Source organism: Lactuca saligna, chromosome 9, assembly GCF_052625555.1.
Source record: "Lactuca saligna cultivar CGN05327 chromosome 9, ASM5262555v1, whole genome shotgun sequence".
NCBI classification, from domain to species: domain Eukaryota; kingdom Viridiplantae; phylum Streptophyta; class Magnoliopsida; order Asterales; family Asteraceae; genus Lactuca; species Lactuca saligna.
The window spans coordinates 102315902-102330194 of record NC_136425.1 but is presented as its reverse complement, the minus strand read 5'-3'; the positions used below and the strand labels follow the sequence as shown (position 1 = coordinate 102330194).

The 14293-nt window shown below is 35.4% G+C and overlaps 2 protein-coding genes across 2 annotated transcripts; both read right to left on the bottom strand.

Moving 5' to 3' along the window:
* Window positions 1-2029: 2029 nt before the first annotated feature.
* LOC145016619 (protein FAR-RED ELONGATED HYPOCOTYL 3-like) lies at window positions 2030-3302 on the bottom strand. The gene is made up of 2 exons (XM_078974875.1): window positions 2249-3302; window positions 2030-2160 (listed from the first exon to the last, which is right to left on the bottom strand). The coding sequence occupies exons 1-2, from the start codon at window positions 3300-3302 to the stop codon at window positions 2030-2032; spliced, it is 1185 nt and encodes a 394-aa protein (XP_078831001.1).
* Window positions 3303-3901: 599 nt separating this feature from the next.
* LOC145016617 (uncharacterized) lies at window positions 3902-5343 on the bottom strand. Its single transcript, XM_078974874.1, has 6 exons — window positions 5000-5343; window positions 4725-4916; window positions 4537-4644; window positions 4421-4463; window positions 4208-4306; window positions 3902-3994 (listed from the first exon to the last, which is right to left on the bottom strand). Exons 1-6 carry the CDS (start codon window positions 5341-5343, stop codon window positions 3902-3904), a joined length of 879 nt encoding a protein of 292 aa, XP_078831000.1.
* Between the last annotated feature and the right edge of the window lie 8950 nt (window positions 5344-14293).

Below are 14293 nucleotides of genomic sequence, written 5' to 3'. Positions count from 1 at the left end.
CTCTTTCCTGTTCTTCAATGAACTCAAAATCCTCATCAGTATAATTGTCAATAGATTTGTCAACCAATTGACCTCCAATATTCATAGTGATTCTGACAGGATCTCTAAGAATGCTTCTCCAGATCTTGAAATCTTTCATCTTAATGTATTTTTCTATCCTATACTTCCACTCGGGAAAACCTTCAGCAGACATCAACCTTGGAATACGAGTAGTCGTGCCCATAACAGCATCAAGTTCTTGAAATTGAGTTTGACTTTGAGATTCCATTTGAAATTGAAGTGATTTGAAGTTCCAAAAAGGTTTACGGTTAATCTAGAAAAATAAAATGTTTACGGTTGTAAAGAGAGTTTACGATTGATATGATTTCGACCGTAAACTGAATTTACGGTATAAGTTCACGGTTTATGGAGTTTACGATTTATGTGTTTGTTGTTCTTTAATCCTGTTTACGGTGCTTGAATATTAAGAGATTACGGTTTTTGAATATATCCTTTTACGACAGTAAACTGAGTTTATGGTTGGCAGTAAACTCTCAAATAACCTTCAAAACTCGAGTTTTCAGATAAAATCAGTTCCTTCAATGCCTAGAACGTAAAATTTAATGATCAAACAGTGAGAATAACAGCTTGAACACTCAATATCTCGATCGAATGATTTATGATACCAGTTTACGCTATGATACCAATTGTTAGGTCCGAATCCGGATCTTTCACTAGTAATCAAACAATCACAAGACGAGAATAACAACAAAAAGATGAATGAATTGAGCTTGCACACGATTAAACACTAGAACCGTCAGGTACAACTCAATGACTAGCCATAAACTCTATGGCACCGAACCCTCCAAAAGACCAACTCCTAGACTATTTATACTTGCCAGGACTATAAACATAGTTTGCTGCCGTAAACACGTTTATGACCGTAAACGTGTTTACGGTCGTGAACAATACAAAATACAAACCGACATAAAAGTGCAATTAGAGACATATAACCAAAACAAATCACATGCAAAGCCTATCCCAAACCATTTACATGACCCTTTAATTATTTTTACTAATCATTTTACTTTTCTTTACTCATCATTACTAATTAAGTTATGATTACATAATTATTATTAATAGTTTTTTAAGATATTATTTTTATTTCAATTCTAGTACTTTCATTTTTATTAAGCTTACAATATATATATATAATAATAATAATAATAATAATAATAATAATAATAATAATAATATATACAACTCATTTGTATGAGCTTACTATAAAATATATTATCCTAGATGTAATATTATTTTACTAAAATATTATTTATTTCATTTATTAAATATATGATTTATAATACTTTTTTTATAAAATATATGTAAATATTTTTTATTCAATTTTAAAAAAAAAGTTAAAACAAGACACAACAATAATAAAATAATATTTTAACGCAACAAATAATAAAAAAGTTCAAATATAAAATAATATTTGATGCAAAAATTAATAAAAAGGTTCAAATACATTCGCACTTAGTCTTTAATATGTATCCAATGTGTTTCAGAAGTACGAGATCAAAGTTGATTGTATAAATCAAAACGCGGCCAATACATAGTTTGCCATGTAGATGCAGACAAACTTCTATGGGCATTCCAATATGCTGTGGTAGGAGGCATTGGGTAATTTCCTTTCAAAAACACTGACATATAATGAATACTGTTTACAAGTACCAACATAATGGCTCGATGGGGTTGAAACTCTTCGGGACCTCTCGAAAACACCCATAACTGTTATGTAGTTTGCAACCAAAATTTGAGGAGTCTAACATTAAATCAACCAAACTTTGAACCTCTCCTAATATTATGTCTAAAGCTTCGTTTGAAACATGGCCCCGCAACAATTGGAAACATGATAAGTTGTGGTGATTGTAGCGAACAGTCAAGCTATTTTCAAAGCTTTCGTAGATCGACGTAAGTTGTGATTGCACGACTTGATTAATCCGTTGTACGAATTTATCAAGATTAGAGTTTGAAGAGTTTAAAATTTTCTTTAACTTGGAATGTTGACTCTCCGCTCTATTGGTCGTGTTGTTTCCAAAATTGAGATGTTGATCAACCCAAAAGACACAAATATTTCCTTGTACTTGTTTAACCACGTATCATTTATGTATTTCATAACACCTGTGAAGTAAAATAAATAAACAAAATAAGTACATAAACAATAATATGAAGGTTATGATTTAGAAATATAGTTAATAAACAAACTTACGTGGATAATTTATCAACATTGATTGTAGTCGTTTGTAGTTTTCCGTGTATGCCATCAATGTTGGAGACTCAACTAGTAATTTCCATAGTATTCTAAAAGAGTCATGGTCATCATCCAATGTGATAATCTTGCTGGAAATTTTTAAAATGTTTTGCTCAATATGCCATCTACAAAGTAACCGTACCGCATCCGGAAACACTGTTTGACATACATTGATGAGTGCCAACTCTCTGTCTGTGATTATTACACGTGGGTGCATACACTTATTGAGTATTGACTTTGCACAGTTTAACACCCAAGTATAGTTGGCCTCCTTTTCTCTATGTATAAAGGCAAAACCTACAGATAATGTCTTCCGAGTTGAGGTCATACCAACAATTTCTACAAGCGACTTATTATATTTGTTCATTTTGTAAGCGGCATCTATCATCAGCACATGTGGAAATGCACGCCATATCTTCCAAGACGTTGGATGGACGAAAAATAGATTCTCCAACTCATTTGAATCGCCTGTAGTAAGCTCATACAAATAATTATTGGTGTGCAAAATGGACATAAGAACATGCATTGGAGTTTTTCCTACTTGCTCGCGTCTACGAATCTTTTGTTGTGCGTTATATATTGTTTGAACTATCGATACATTATTTTCGTTTTGCGTCTTTAAGGTTGAAAAAATATCACATGGCGCTAAGTTCTTTCTTGTTAGATCTTCCACCAAATGAGTCTCGTCAACAGATAACTGTCTTACATACGGATGACCATCCATATGTTGTGCAGGCGGATGATTATGATCATCACATAGTACCCTTAACATCCATTTATTATGTTCTTTTGAATACTTTCCTTCCAGTTCAAACTTACAATTAGTCTTTCTGGTTCCAGATGCTCTAACCGTGTTAGTAGCTTTATATTCACCCCCACGATCACACATAAATATGACTTTATACACGAAGTCGTTGACATATGCCTTTGATCTTTTGTTGATAATGACATATCCTAGAGAGCGTGCTTTGTTTGGTGTCCACTCAAACAATTCCTCACGAGACTTGAACATCTAGACACTACTAGAAAAAAGGCCTTTTACGACGCTCATTGCGCGTCGTAAAAGGCTCAGACGACGCGCAAATGCGTGTCAAGGAAGGCCATCTCATAAAGATAGACGACGCGCAAATGCGCGTCGTCTATAGACGATGCACATTTACAACACGCGCTTATGATACACAATGCGCGTCAAGGAAGGCCATGTCATAAAGAGAGACGACGCGCGCTTATGATACACAATGCGTGTCAAGGAAGGCCATGTCATAAAGACAACATCATCTAGAGATGAATTTACGTCTCTCGTTTTTACGACGCGCCTTTACGACATGAATTTACGACACACATTTACAATGTGAATACACATAATAAATGACAAATATACCAAAACATTCATTTTCATCTAAACGTCAAACAACTTTACTTATATGTTGAAGTATCTGAGTTGTAACTACATGTCAAGTTACCTTAAGTAACATTACTAAAAGTTAGCAAAAAATTGTACATGTGTCTCAAAAGACTACCTAGCATTACACATGTCAAAAGACCATACCTAGCATTTCACTGTTAACCATAACATTGTTTTGCGGATACATTGTCAAAAGACCATACATATCATCGATAAATGAATCCTGTAACAAACGTTGACCATTCTTCACGTATCTCATCGATATCAGCAGTTGTGTACTCAGCTTTTCCATCCCCGATCTGTGAAAACATTTGCATATTGTTTTTATTAATAAAAAATAGCATATTAACATATTCTGTAACAGTAAGTTGCTATATTTAACAACTAAGCATAAAATGTAAATTGGTCTTTCTTAATAGAGCATTGTACTTTCAAATGAATGAAAGCACATATTCTGTAACAGTAAGGATGCCATAAATTATAGTAATGAAAGTAGAATGCTATATCCTTACATTGTCTTTGACCAACACTTCAATTCCTTCTTCCACTATCTCCTTCATGAACCTTAGCATGTGGTAGCCACATTCGGTAGATCCGGACTGAGTTGGACACTACACAATTACATATAAAATGATCATTTCAATTGATCCAAAAAATAAAGTTAAAACTACAATTTCAATAAGGAATTAAGTGTTGACCATAACATTAACTCAATTTAGTTTAACCCTTGTGTTGGATCCACTTTGTGTAGTGTACAGAACCATTGCCCTATAAAAAAAACATTAACAAATATGTGTTTATTGTACTCACATCAAGTGTTTTGATAATTTATATTACTTACGAATCAACAATTTGCTTCAACTGCATATTGAAATTGCCAGAGCTCAAGGAATCAAGATAATAGCAAGTATTCGATTTCATGTCTAGTACACCTAATACCCAATGTCTTCTACAAAAACCACAAACAAAATAAAATGTCAAATAACATAATTGTAGTCATTTTCAAAATAAAATGTCAAATAACAATACCCGGGATTGTAGGGCATAAAGATGATGTCATTGCCCTTTCTTTTAGACAACCGATCTACTAAACCTCTGCTTGCATCGTCAATATTCTTAGATTTCACTTTACGCGTACTTGGTGAGATTACTGCCGGGTTCATAAAGCAAATTCCATGGTCACTTTCTGGGGAGCCATACTTCAATTTGTTAAACAACACCCTATTATCATACAAACACTAAATTCATTAAACAAATTTTGTTTTAAGACACATTGTTATTTAAATTAAATTTCTTGCACTTACATCATATAAGACACAATAACGGCACCGGTTAGCTCATCCATTGTAAGAACTGCTTCAAAATCATCCCAATTTAAGTACGTGTAACTATTGTACCCAAAAAGATCGTTCTCACTCTGCACTCTTATAGAATCAACCTTTGTAGCTTGTCGATCAGCCATCATTGCAGTCATTTTCAAAATACTACTCTTCTCAATCCTTATCCTTGTCTTCATCTGTGCTCTGGTCCACCTTCTTTGCACGGTCACATTTTGTTTCTCCTTTTTAATCTTCCTTTCTATTCCAATCTCTTCTTCCACATCATTCCCTTCTTCCATATCACATGGTTGTTTTTCTCCATCAACCATTTATCCTGTCCCATTTTCTTTCTTATTACTTCCTATTTCTTCTTTTGGAGGTGTTGCATCTTCCTTCAATGGTGTTACATCTTCATTCACTGGTGTTGCAGCTTTCTTCACTGGTGTTGCATGCTTTTTCACAGATTTCGCCACCACTTTTCCCTACAAATGCAATCAAAAATACAGAATGAAACTGGCATCATTTACTGAATTGAAGCTGAAAAAGAACTCACTGAAATATCAGAAAAATTAAGATAACCAAGGGCAAATATGTTCAAATAGTATTACCAGGTTAGAGCATCGAATAACTAAGTGTCTTGGCCAGCTCAGTATGTATCCCAGTCCATCTTTGACCTTCACAATGAACTCCTCTTCAAGTGGAAAGGGTATTAAAGCTTCTCCTTTCAAAATTGTTTCAATCATAACTTCAATGTTTTCATCTGTTACATAAACATAAAAAATAATTAAGATCCAATCTTCTAAAAAATGAAAATATATAAATAATAATAATGCAAATATATTTCAAAATACCTGATGCACTATACTTCATTATGGTTCCTTTAGCAACTACATTTGCAGCAAATTCAACCGCAAGAAGACATGAATTATCCTGCAAAATATAGTATGTTAGTTTGCAGAAAAAGAAAATTCTTTAAATATATTTTTAATAATTGTCTTCAAGGACTTACAAGTGATTCGTACTGGTTGTTTTTCAAAATCTTCAATGACGCCCCCTATTTGGCAACTTGCAGCTTTAGAAACATTAAGTACAAATCTTTTTAGTTTCTCCAAGTCATCTTCAAGTTTTTTGATTCGTTTATCCACCCTCTCGTTCTCAATCTCCAAGTAATACTTAACATTCTTGGGTAAATAAAAGTATTGTTGTGGCGTTATAAATTTACCCATCCCTCGTACACACCCACGTTGTTCCTGAGTACCCAAGGCCTCTGTAAGCACATCATGTGTTCCACATGTAACCTCTCTAAAGCTTCCCGATTTCTAAAGCTCATCCTGTAAAATAAAATGGGACAAATGTTAGAAAAATAAAATGGGACAAATTTTCTTTTTTTATATATTTGGGAATTAATGAAAGTTACAATTTTATCAACAATCATCTTCACATATGTATCGTATCCTCATGTCTTTAACTCTCTTGCTTTTATCCACAACACTGTCCTATCAATCTCCTCTTCCATCTTGCCGGTTTCTTGCATCTAAATTATCAAGAATAACAAAATCAATTAACATAAATATATACAAATAAAATAATCAATATTCAGTGGGAATCATACAATGTCATTAATGAGTCCAGCATATCCTTTTCTGCTCAAACGATGATTGTATTTATGATGTGCACGGGTATTTTTAGCTTTCATACTTTTCTCCTGCATTAGAAACATTAAAATTGTAACTATAAACATTAAAATTGTAACTACAAATGCATATAAGAAAAGTTTAACAAACCTCCCACTTCTTTGTAACTCTATGGGATACAAAAACTTTCCAATCTTTTTTCTTTATAAAAAGATAATCTTTCGGAGATTTGAATAGATTTGCCTTGGGATCTTTACTTCGGTTCTTAATGAACTTGGCATATAGATAATGTTTGAAGTTTCTCCACTTCTTCCCAATCGATTGGAGAGTTTGCTTTCAGCTCTTTGGGTCAACTACAAACTTTTCCTGAAACATAAAAAAAGGTTGGTTCGAAAACAAATCTGAACAGGGACAAAACAGATCTGAACAAAGGTAATAACAGGAAGAAAATAGAGACTTACCAAAACATATTGCCATAACCCTTCCCTTACTTCCTCACTAACTTCCATCCACGAGTCATAGGTTATGGGAACCATTGTTCTTGCAACCAAACCCTCACAAGTCGACAGTTTTGTGGCTTCCTTTCCAACCGGGACACCTTTTTTATTGCAAGTTATTACAAGCTTCACTTTATTAACTTTTTTCTTTGTTGTCGGACCTCTTTGTTTGGAGTCCTCATCATGATCAGAAGCTGAATCTGATTCCATGTCACAAAAACACAACCTGTTTCAACAAGATTCAAATTAAATTAAGTACGTTGTTATTTGTTGCAGTTGGAAAAAAATTAATCACATTCAAAATCTGAAATAAAAACATACCAAAAACTTTATTATTCTGCAAACAAAATATTTAAACTAATATGCCCTCGCCATCCGGACGCGTACACAAAAAATCATCATCAAGGTCTAATAAAGCGGAGTCTTGTGTTAAATCAAAAGTAACTTCAAATTCCAACATATCATCAGTTTCACCATTTGATCCATACTTGTACATCCTATGAGGTGTGAGTCCAACAACATGCAAATTCTCATCTTGTTGATCTTGAACATAAAAAACCTGTTTGACTTGACTAGCTAATACGAAGGGTTTAGACTTCTGACCAAGCCTATCAAAGTTAACTACCGTGAATCCTAAATCATCCTTTTTTACTCCACAACTATCAACCTAATCACACATGAATACATGAATACTAAACATGCGATAATTAAGATCCCATATCTCCCTTATACGGTCGAAGTAAGTAACAACACCATACATAGGATTGGAGTCTTTTGCACTAGCAATCTGCATAGTATGTGCAACTAAAGATACTCCACTGCATTGAGTTGTTCTAGACTCATCTCGAGATGTTGTATGAAAATGATACTCATTTATGGCAAAACCGCTATATTTAGTAACAACAAAATTAGGCCCTTTGGCCAACCAACGAACATCATCACAAATATCTTCCCCGTTAGCCAAACGTTTTCCAACCTAATAGAAAAATATCTAATTAATGTAATTCAAAAAAATAATTAAAAATATTGTAATTCTAACAATCTTATTTTAAAAACAAACCTCTTTCTTAAACCAACTAATAGATGTCCGACTATGTTGGCTCTGCAACCATGTACTCTTGTGAGCATGACGAGGGTTCATATCCTTCAATTCCAACATATGTTGCCTGAAATGTATTACAAGTTAGAAGAATGTTTTATATGATAGATAATGGTATAAGAGTATACAGTTTCATGTAATTCTTACTCTATATACGGCTCCACGACAGCAGTATTTCGTAATACATAAAGATGAGCTTGATCAAGTAACTGAGCATCTACAACAGCAATTGAAGCCTTTGATAAAGGCTTACCACTGCAGATTCTTTCATCAACACGTTCATGAGGATTGCCAAGTGATTTCTTGTTTTTTAAGTAGTCTGAACAAAATTCTAAGGCCTCCTCTGCCACATAACACTCTGCAATGCAACCCTCGGGTCGATGATGATTTCTTACATACCCTTTAAGTGTTTTCATGTATCTCTCAAATGGATACATCCACCTAAAATGAACCGGGCCACACAACCTCACCTCTCTAACTAAATGCACCATCAAGTGAGTCATGACATCGAAAAATGAAGGAGGAAAGTACTTCTCTAACAAACATAATGTTAATACGATGTCACTTTGCAACTTGCCTAGCTTACTAACATCAACAACTTTAATACACAACTCATTGAAAAAATGACACAGGCTTAGGATTATTCTCCGCACCTTCACATCTAACACCCCTTTGATTGCAAAAGGGAGAAGTTGTTGCATTAGTACATGACAATCATTAGACTTCAAACCATTCATCTTTGAAACATCATCCGACAAGAGATTCTTGAAATTAGAGCAATACCCATAAGGAACTTTTATGTTAGATAGGGTTTCATAAAATAGATGTTTCTCTGCGGAATTCAATGTGTACTTGGCAGGCGGAAGCCAATGTCGATCCCCTTTTGGTTCAGGTCGTAATTCAGTCTTGATGCCCAATGCTTCAAGTCTTGTCGTGCTTTTAATCCATCCTTCGTCTTGTGAGGCAAATTCAACGCTGTCCCATAAACACTCCCGGTCACATTTTTTTCTATGTGCATGAGATCTAACTGATGGCAAACAAGCAACTTCTTCCAATATTCAAGCTAAAAAAAATCGACTTTTTATGCCAAAATTTAGAACTCTCGTCGATACTTTCTTTTTTCTTCTTTGTCTTTTCCTTCTTTGGCGTTTCCTTCTTTGACGCTCCCTTCCTTGACTTTATCTTCTTTAACTTTATCTTCTTTGATCCTACCTTCTTTGGCTTTATCTTCTTACCCCATGTAGTCTCAAATCCCGCCAGATAGTCATAAATATCTTCACCTGATGATGGTTGTGGCATAAAATCGTGCTGATGTTGATTGTTGAAATGTTTTTTTCTTTTGCGAAAAGGATGTTCAAGTGGTAGGAATCTTCTATGCCCAAGGAAGCATACTTTTTTGGACTTTGGCAACCATTGTGAACAAGTATTCTTTGAACATATTGGACAAGCATAATAACCTTTGGTAACACACCCCGAAAGATTACCATATGCGGGAAAATCACTTATAGTCCAAAGTAGTATTGCTCTTAAATTGAAGTATTCTTTCTTATGAGAATCAAAAGTCTCAACACCAGTTTCCCACAAGAGCTTTAGATCTTCTATCAATGGTGCCAAGTAGACATCAATATTGTTACCAGGTTGGTTTGGCCCGGATATCAACAAAGTCAACATCATGATTTTTCTTGACATACAGAAATAAGGGGGTAGATTATATGTTATTAGGATAACTAGCCAACAACTATGCTTGGAACTTAAAGACTTGTGTGGATTGATATCATCAGTAGACAAAGCTAATCTAAGATTTCTTTTTTCTTGTCTGAATTCTTTCCATGTGTTATCAACAAGCTTCCAAGAAGGGATATCGCTAGGATGAGTAAGCTTCCCATTATTGACCTGACCTTGTGCATGCCAAGTTAAGTCATGTGCAATTTCTGGTATTGAAAGCATTCTTCTATATCTAGGGATGATAGGAAAATACCACAAAACTTTTGAAGGAACGTTTTTGGAATTTGTCACACCCCAAAACCAAGAACGGTGAAAACGTTCTGGGGCGGAGGATGTCATGTAAAGTATCACAACACAGTAAATGTAAATAAGCAAACAACATCATCCATTGCATTAAATATATAATTTTAATACAAGCGTGTTCTGTACAGTATAGACACCAAAAAAACGTATATCAAAATAATAAGATGAGTCTTGAATGCGCTCCATCTTCTCAAAATTTGGCCTCGGTACCTGTCTACTGATGACCTGAGAATACAAGTTATTTTGAAAGAGTTTATCAGCATTAAGCTGGTGAGTTCATAAGTATTTTAGTGTCGGTATTTGTCATCCAAAAATGTTTGAACATGTATCAAGTATAAGTTTGTAAAATGTATGTAAAGGTTTGTAATTGTTTGTAAAAGTTTGAATCTCTCAGAAAAACCTATATTTTCTATTAAAGTAGCATTCCACCAAGGCTTAACTGTCTTGTATGCTCGTTTGATGTAAATGTGTGTAATTTCCCAAGTGTAACTATCTTTTAATAAAATATAGTTTGTACATTAACGTTCAACTGAGGTTATCACTAAAATATGTAATGGGTAAATCATTGTAGTACTGTAGTCTTGTATTATAAGAACTACTGTTGTACTAACTACCTTAAACCGGATTTATATTAAGGTACAATGTGATAAATTGCACCATGCTATCGACTGGTAACAACGACATAATGAATGGTCGTAATAACGGAATGACGTTTGGCACCCGCAGACCTGCAGGTCCGGCTATAGCTAGCAGCAAGGTGTAGGATAGTCAATCCAGTATAGATCTATACGCAAACTCACGCTCTCCCTCCAAGAAAATTCTGGCTACAACTCGGGCCATGACATTTAATCATGCTCCGACACAGTGGATCACAATTGTTAACGTGTTCATGTATGTGTAATGTTTCTCGTTCTAGTATAGTTGTATATGTACTGTTTCTAGTATAGTTGTATATGTACTGTTTCTAGTATAGTTGTATATGTACTGTTTCCAGTATAATTGTATATGTATTGTTTCTAGTATAGTTGTATATGTACTGTTTCTAGTATAATTGTATATGTACTATTTCTAGTATAGTTGTAAATGTACTGTTTATAATATAATTGTATATGTACTGTGTTACCCCGATGGTAACTAGCTATTGATGTACTGATAATTATGAATATGGAAGTACTTTTATGTCTATACATGTATATATGATATATAACTAATATTGAAACGACCTTCAGATGGTCACCCGAAATCCCACCAGACCACATCTCAGTGCGCGAAAAGGAAATAGGGCAGATGGCCTTCCTAAGCCCTTTAAACATTACTTATATATCTATACATATATGGGCATGCAATTTATAAGTAGTTAAACGAAGTTTAAATAAAAGCATTTGATAAGTAAAAGAGTTTGTAAAACATTTTGAATTAAAGCAGTTTGATAAACAGTTTGAACAGTGATAAAATCATTGGTTTTCTAGTTATTAATCACATGTGATTAATGTAATCACATGTGATTGATGCAATAACTATAAGTATTTAACTTGTATCCCCCCATAAAGTATTTAAAACATTTAAAAGTATTTCAAAGGTTGATTAAAGGGGTATGAACTCACTTGTGGTGAGTAGATTGGATTGATGTATCGGGTACCGTGCTAGGTGGCAAACGGAGACTTGTTCACACGTTCGAGCCTAGTTATCATATAATGAGCATATATATAACTAATTAGCCAAATAATAACTTAACAAAGTAAGTTGAGACACTTAGGAGCAAGTAAACACTTTATATAAGTGTTATAGGTCCTAATGGTGCATCTAAGTTGATACGGGACAAGGCCAAAGGGGTTTAGTGCACCAATGACCTTGTATATGAATTCACCACCCAACAAACCCTACCCTTTGGAGTTTACGGCCGTGAACCCATGAGTTTACGGTCGTGAACTCTTCACTTGGTGGTTTTCGGTGTTTTGAAGTGCTATCTTGATCCTAGAATAAGCCTAGCCTTGTTGGAATAATCCTTGAAGTAGTTTAAGGCCTTGGAATGCTCCTTTGGGGAGTTTAAGGCCAAAGGACCATATCCCCTAGAGTTTACAGCCGTAAACTCCTATGGGGTGTTGGTTTTAATTCATTTAAGGCCCTTGCACATGTAGGATAACTTCCATGTTTTTGCTTAAGGCTAAAGGGGACATTAGGCACACCTTTGTGCCTTTACTTGGAGTTTATGACCCAAGAGGTGTTCCTTGGCCGTAAACTCCCTTTAAGGGGTGATTTTGATGTCATTTGTTCCCCATTCAAGTCCTAAGTATTTAAGGGTAATTGTCTTGAGGCTTTAAGGGTGTTTAGGGCATCTTTAACCCTTGAAAAAGGGGTTTACGACCCATGATCCTTCCTTGGCCGTAAACTCCTAAAACCCTATGATTTTGAAGTGTTTTGGTGTCCAAATTAACTACAAGCATTAGAGGGTAAAGTCCTTAAGCTTTAGGGGTGATTGGGGCACACTTTGGCCCTTGGAAATGGTGTTTACGGTACAAGAAACTCTTGGGCCGTAAACTCCAAAAGTATTATGATCTTGGATGATTTCTAGCCTTAATAGATCATACAATATGTCCTAAACAAGTTGTGTAACAAGGAATCGGGTCTAGGAAGCCTTTAGGCTTCGTTTTGGAGTTTACACCCAAAGAACGTTCTTGGGCCGTAAGCTCTCGGATGTTGTATTTTAGACATGTAAACAATGTTGTAAAGCATATAATAAGCATTAAAACACATTTAGGAAAGTAGACTCACAATCCGGGATGAAAACCCGAAGATCCGTCAGAGAGAAATGACTTTTCTCTAGTTGGAATTGTGAATAATGAATTAATTAAATTCAGAAATCTATTTATAGTCCTAAAATATTTTGACAGAAAATATTTTTATTCCTGAAGTTGGACTATAACATTATGAAACTTGAAATGTTCAAGTTTCACAAATACAGGAGCATCCACTCTCCTGATACATCCAGAAACGTAAACCCTAATGTACACAAACTTGTTCGTACAAGTCTGAAAATCACTGAAACTGGACTAGCTTCTATTGAATAGATAATGTTTGTACAAGTGGAAATTTTGGGTTGTCACATCATCCCCCCGTTAGAAGGAATTTCGTCCCGCTCTAATTTTAGCAAATAAGAAGTTACAAATAACTAAGCGAAAAGATGAGGGTATTTCAGGTTCATCTGATCCTCGCGTTCCCAAGTGAATTCTGGTCCTCGCTTGGCGTTCCAGCGAACCTTCACGATAGGGATACAACTTTGTTTCATCTGTTTGACCTCACGGTCCATGATCTCTACAGGTTCTTCCACGAAGTTAAGGCTCTCGTTGATCTCGATCTCGTCGAGTGGGATTACGAGAGTCTCGTCGGACAGACACTTTTTCAAGTTAGATACGTGGAATGTAGAATGTACGTTACGAAGTGTGTCGGGTAGATCGAGTTTGTAAGCTATAGGGACGACTCTTGTGAGAACTTCGAAAGGCCCTATGTACCTAGGATTAAGCTTCCCACGCTTACCGAAGCGTATCATGCCCTTCCAGGGTGAGACTTTGAGAAGGACTTGGTCTCCTACCTGAAATTCCAAAGGTTTTCTACGTTTATCAGCGTAGCTCTTTTGTTGGTCTCTAGAGGCCTTCAATCGTTCACGGATCTGAACGATCTTCTCTGTCGTTTCGCGAATGATTTCCGGACCAGTGAGAGTGATGCCAGAAGCTTGCCCCCTAGCTAATTGGGTATCACCCACCTCAGCCTAGCACAGAGGGGATCTGTACTTTCGGCCTTAGAGGGCTTCAAACGGTGCTGCCTTTATGCTCGTGTGATAACTGTTGTTGTTGGAAAATTCAACGAGGGGTAAATGGGTATCCTACGCTTTTCCAAAGTCAATTACACAAGCACGCAACATATCTTCTAAAGTCTGGATCGTCCTCTCACTCTGTCCGTCGGTCTGTGGATGGTAGGCTGTGCTCATGTCCAGCCTTGTTCCTAGGGAATGTTACAGTGATTG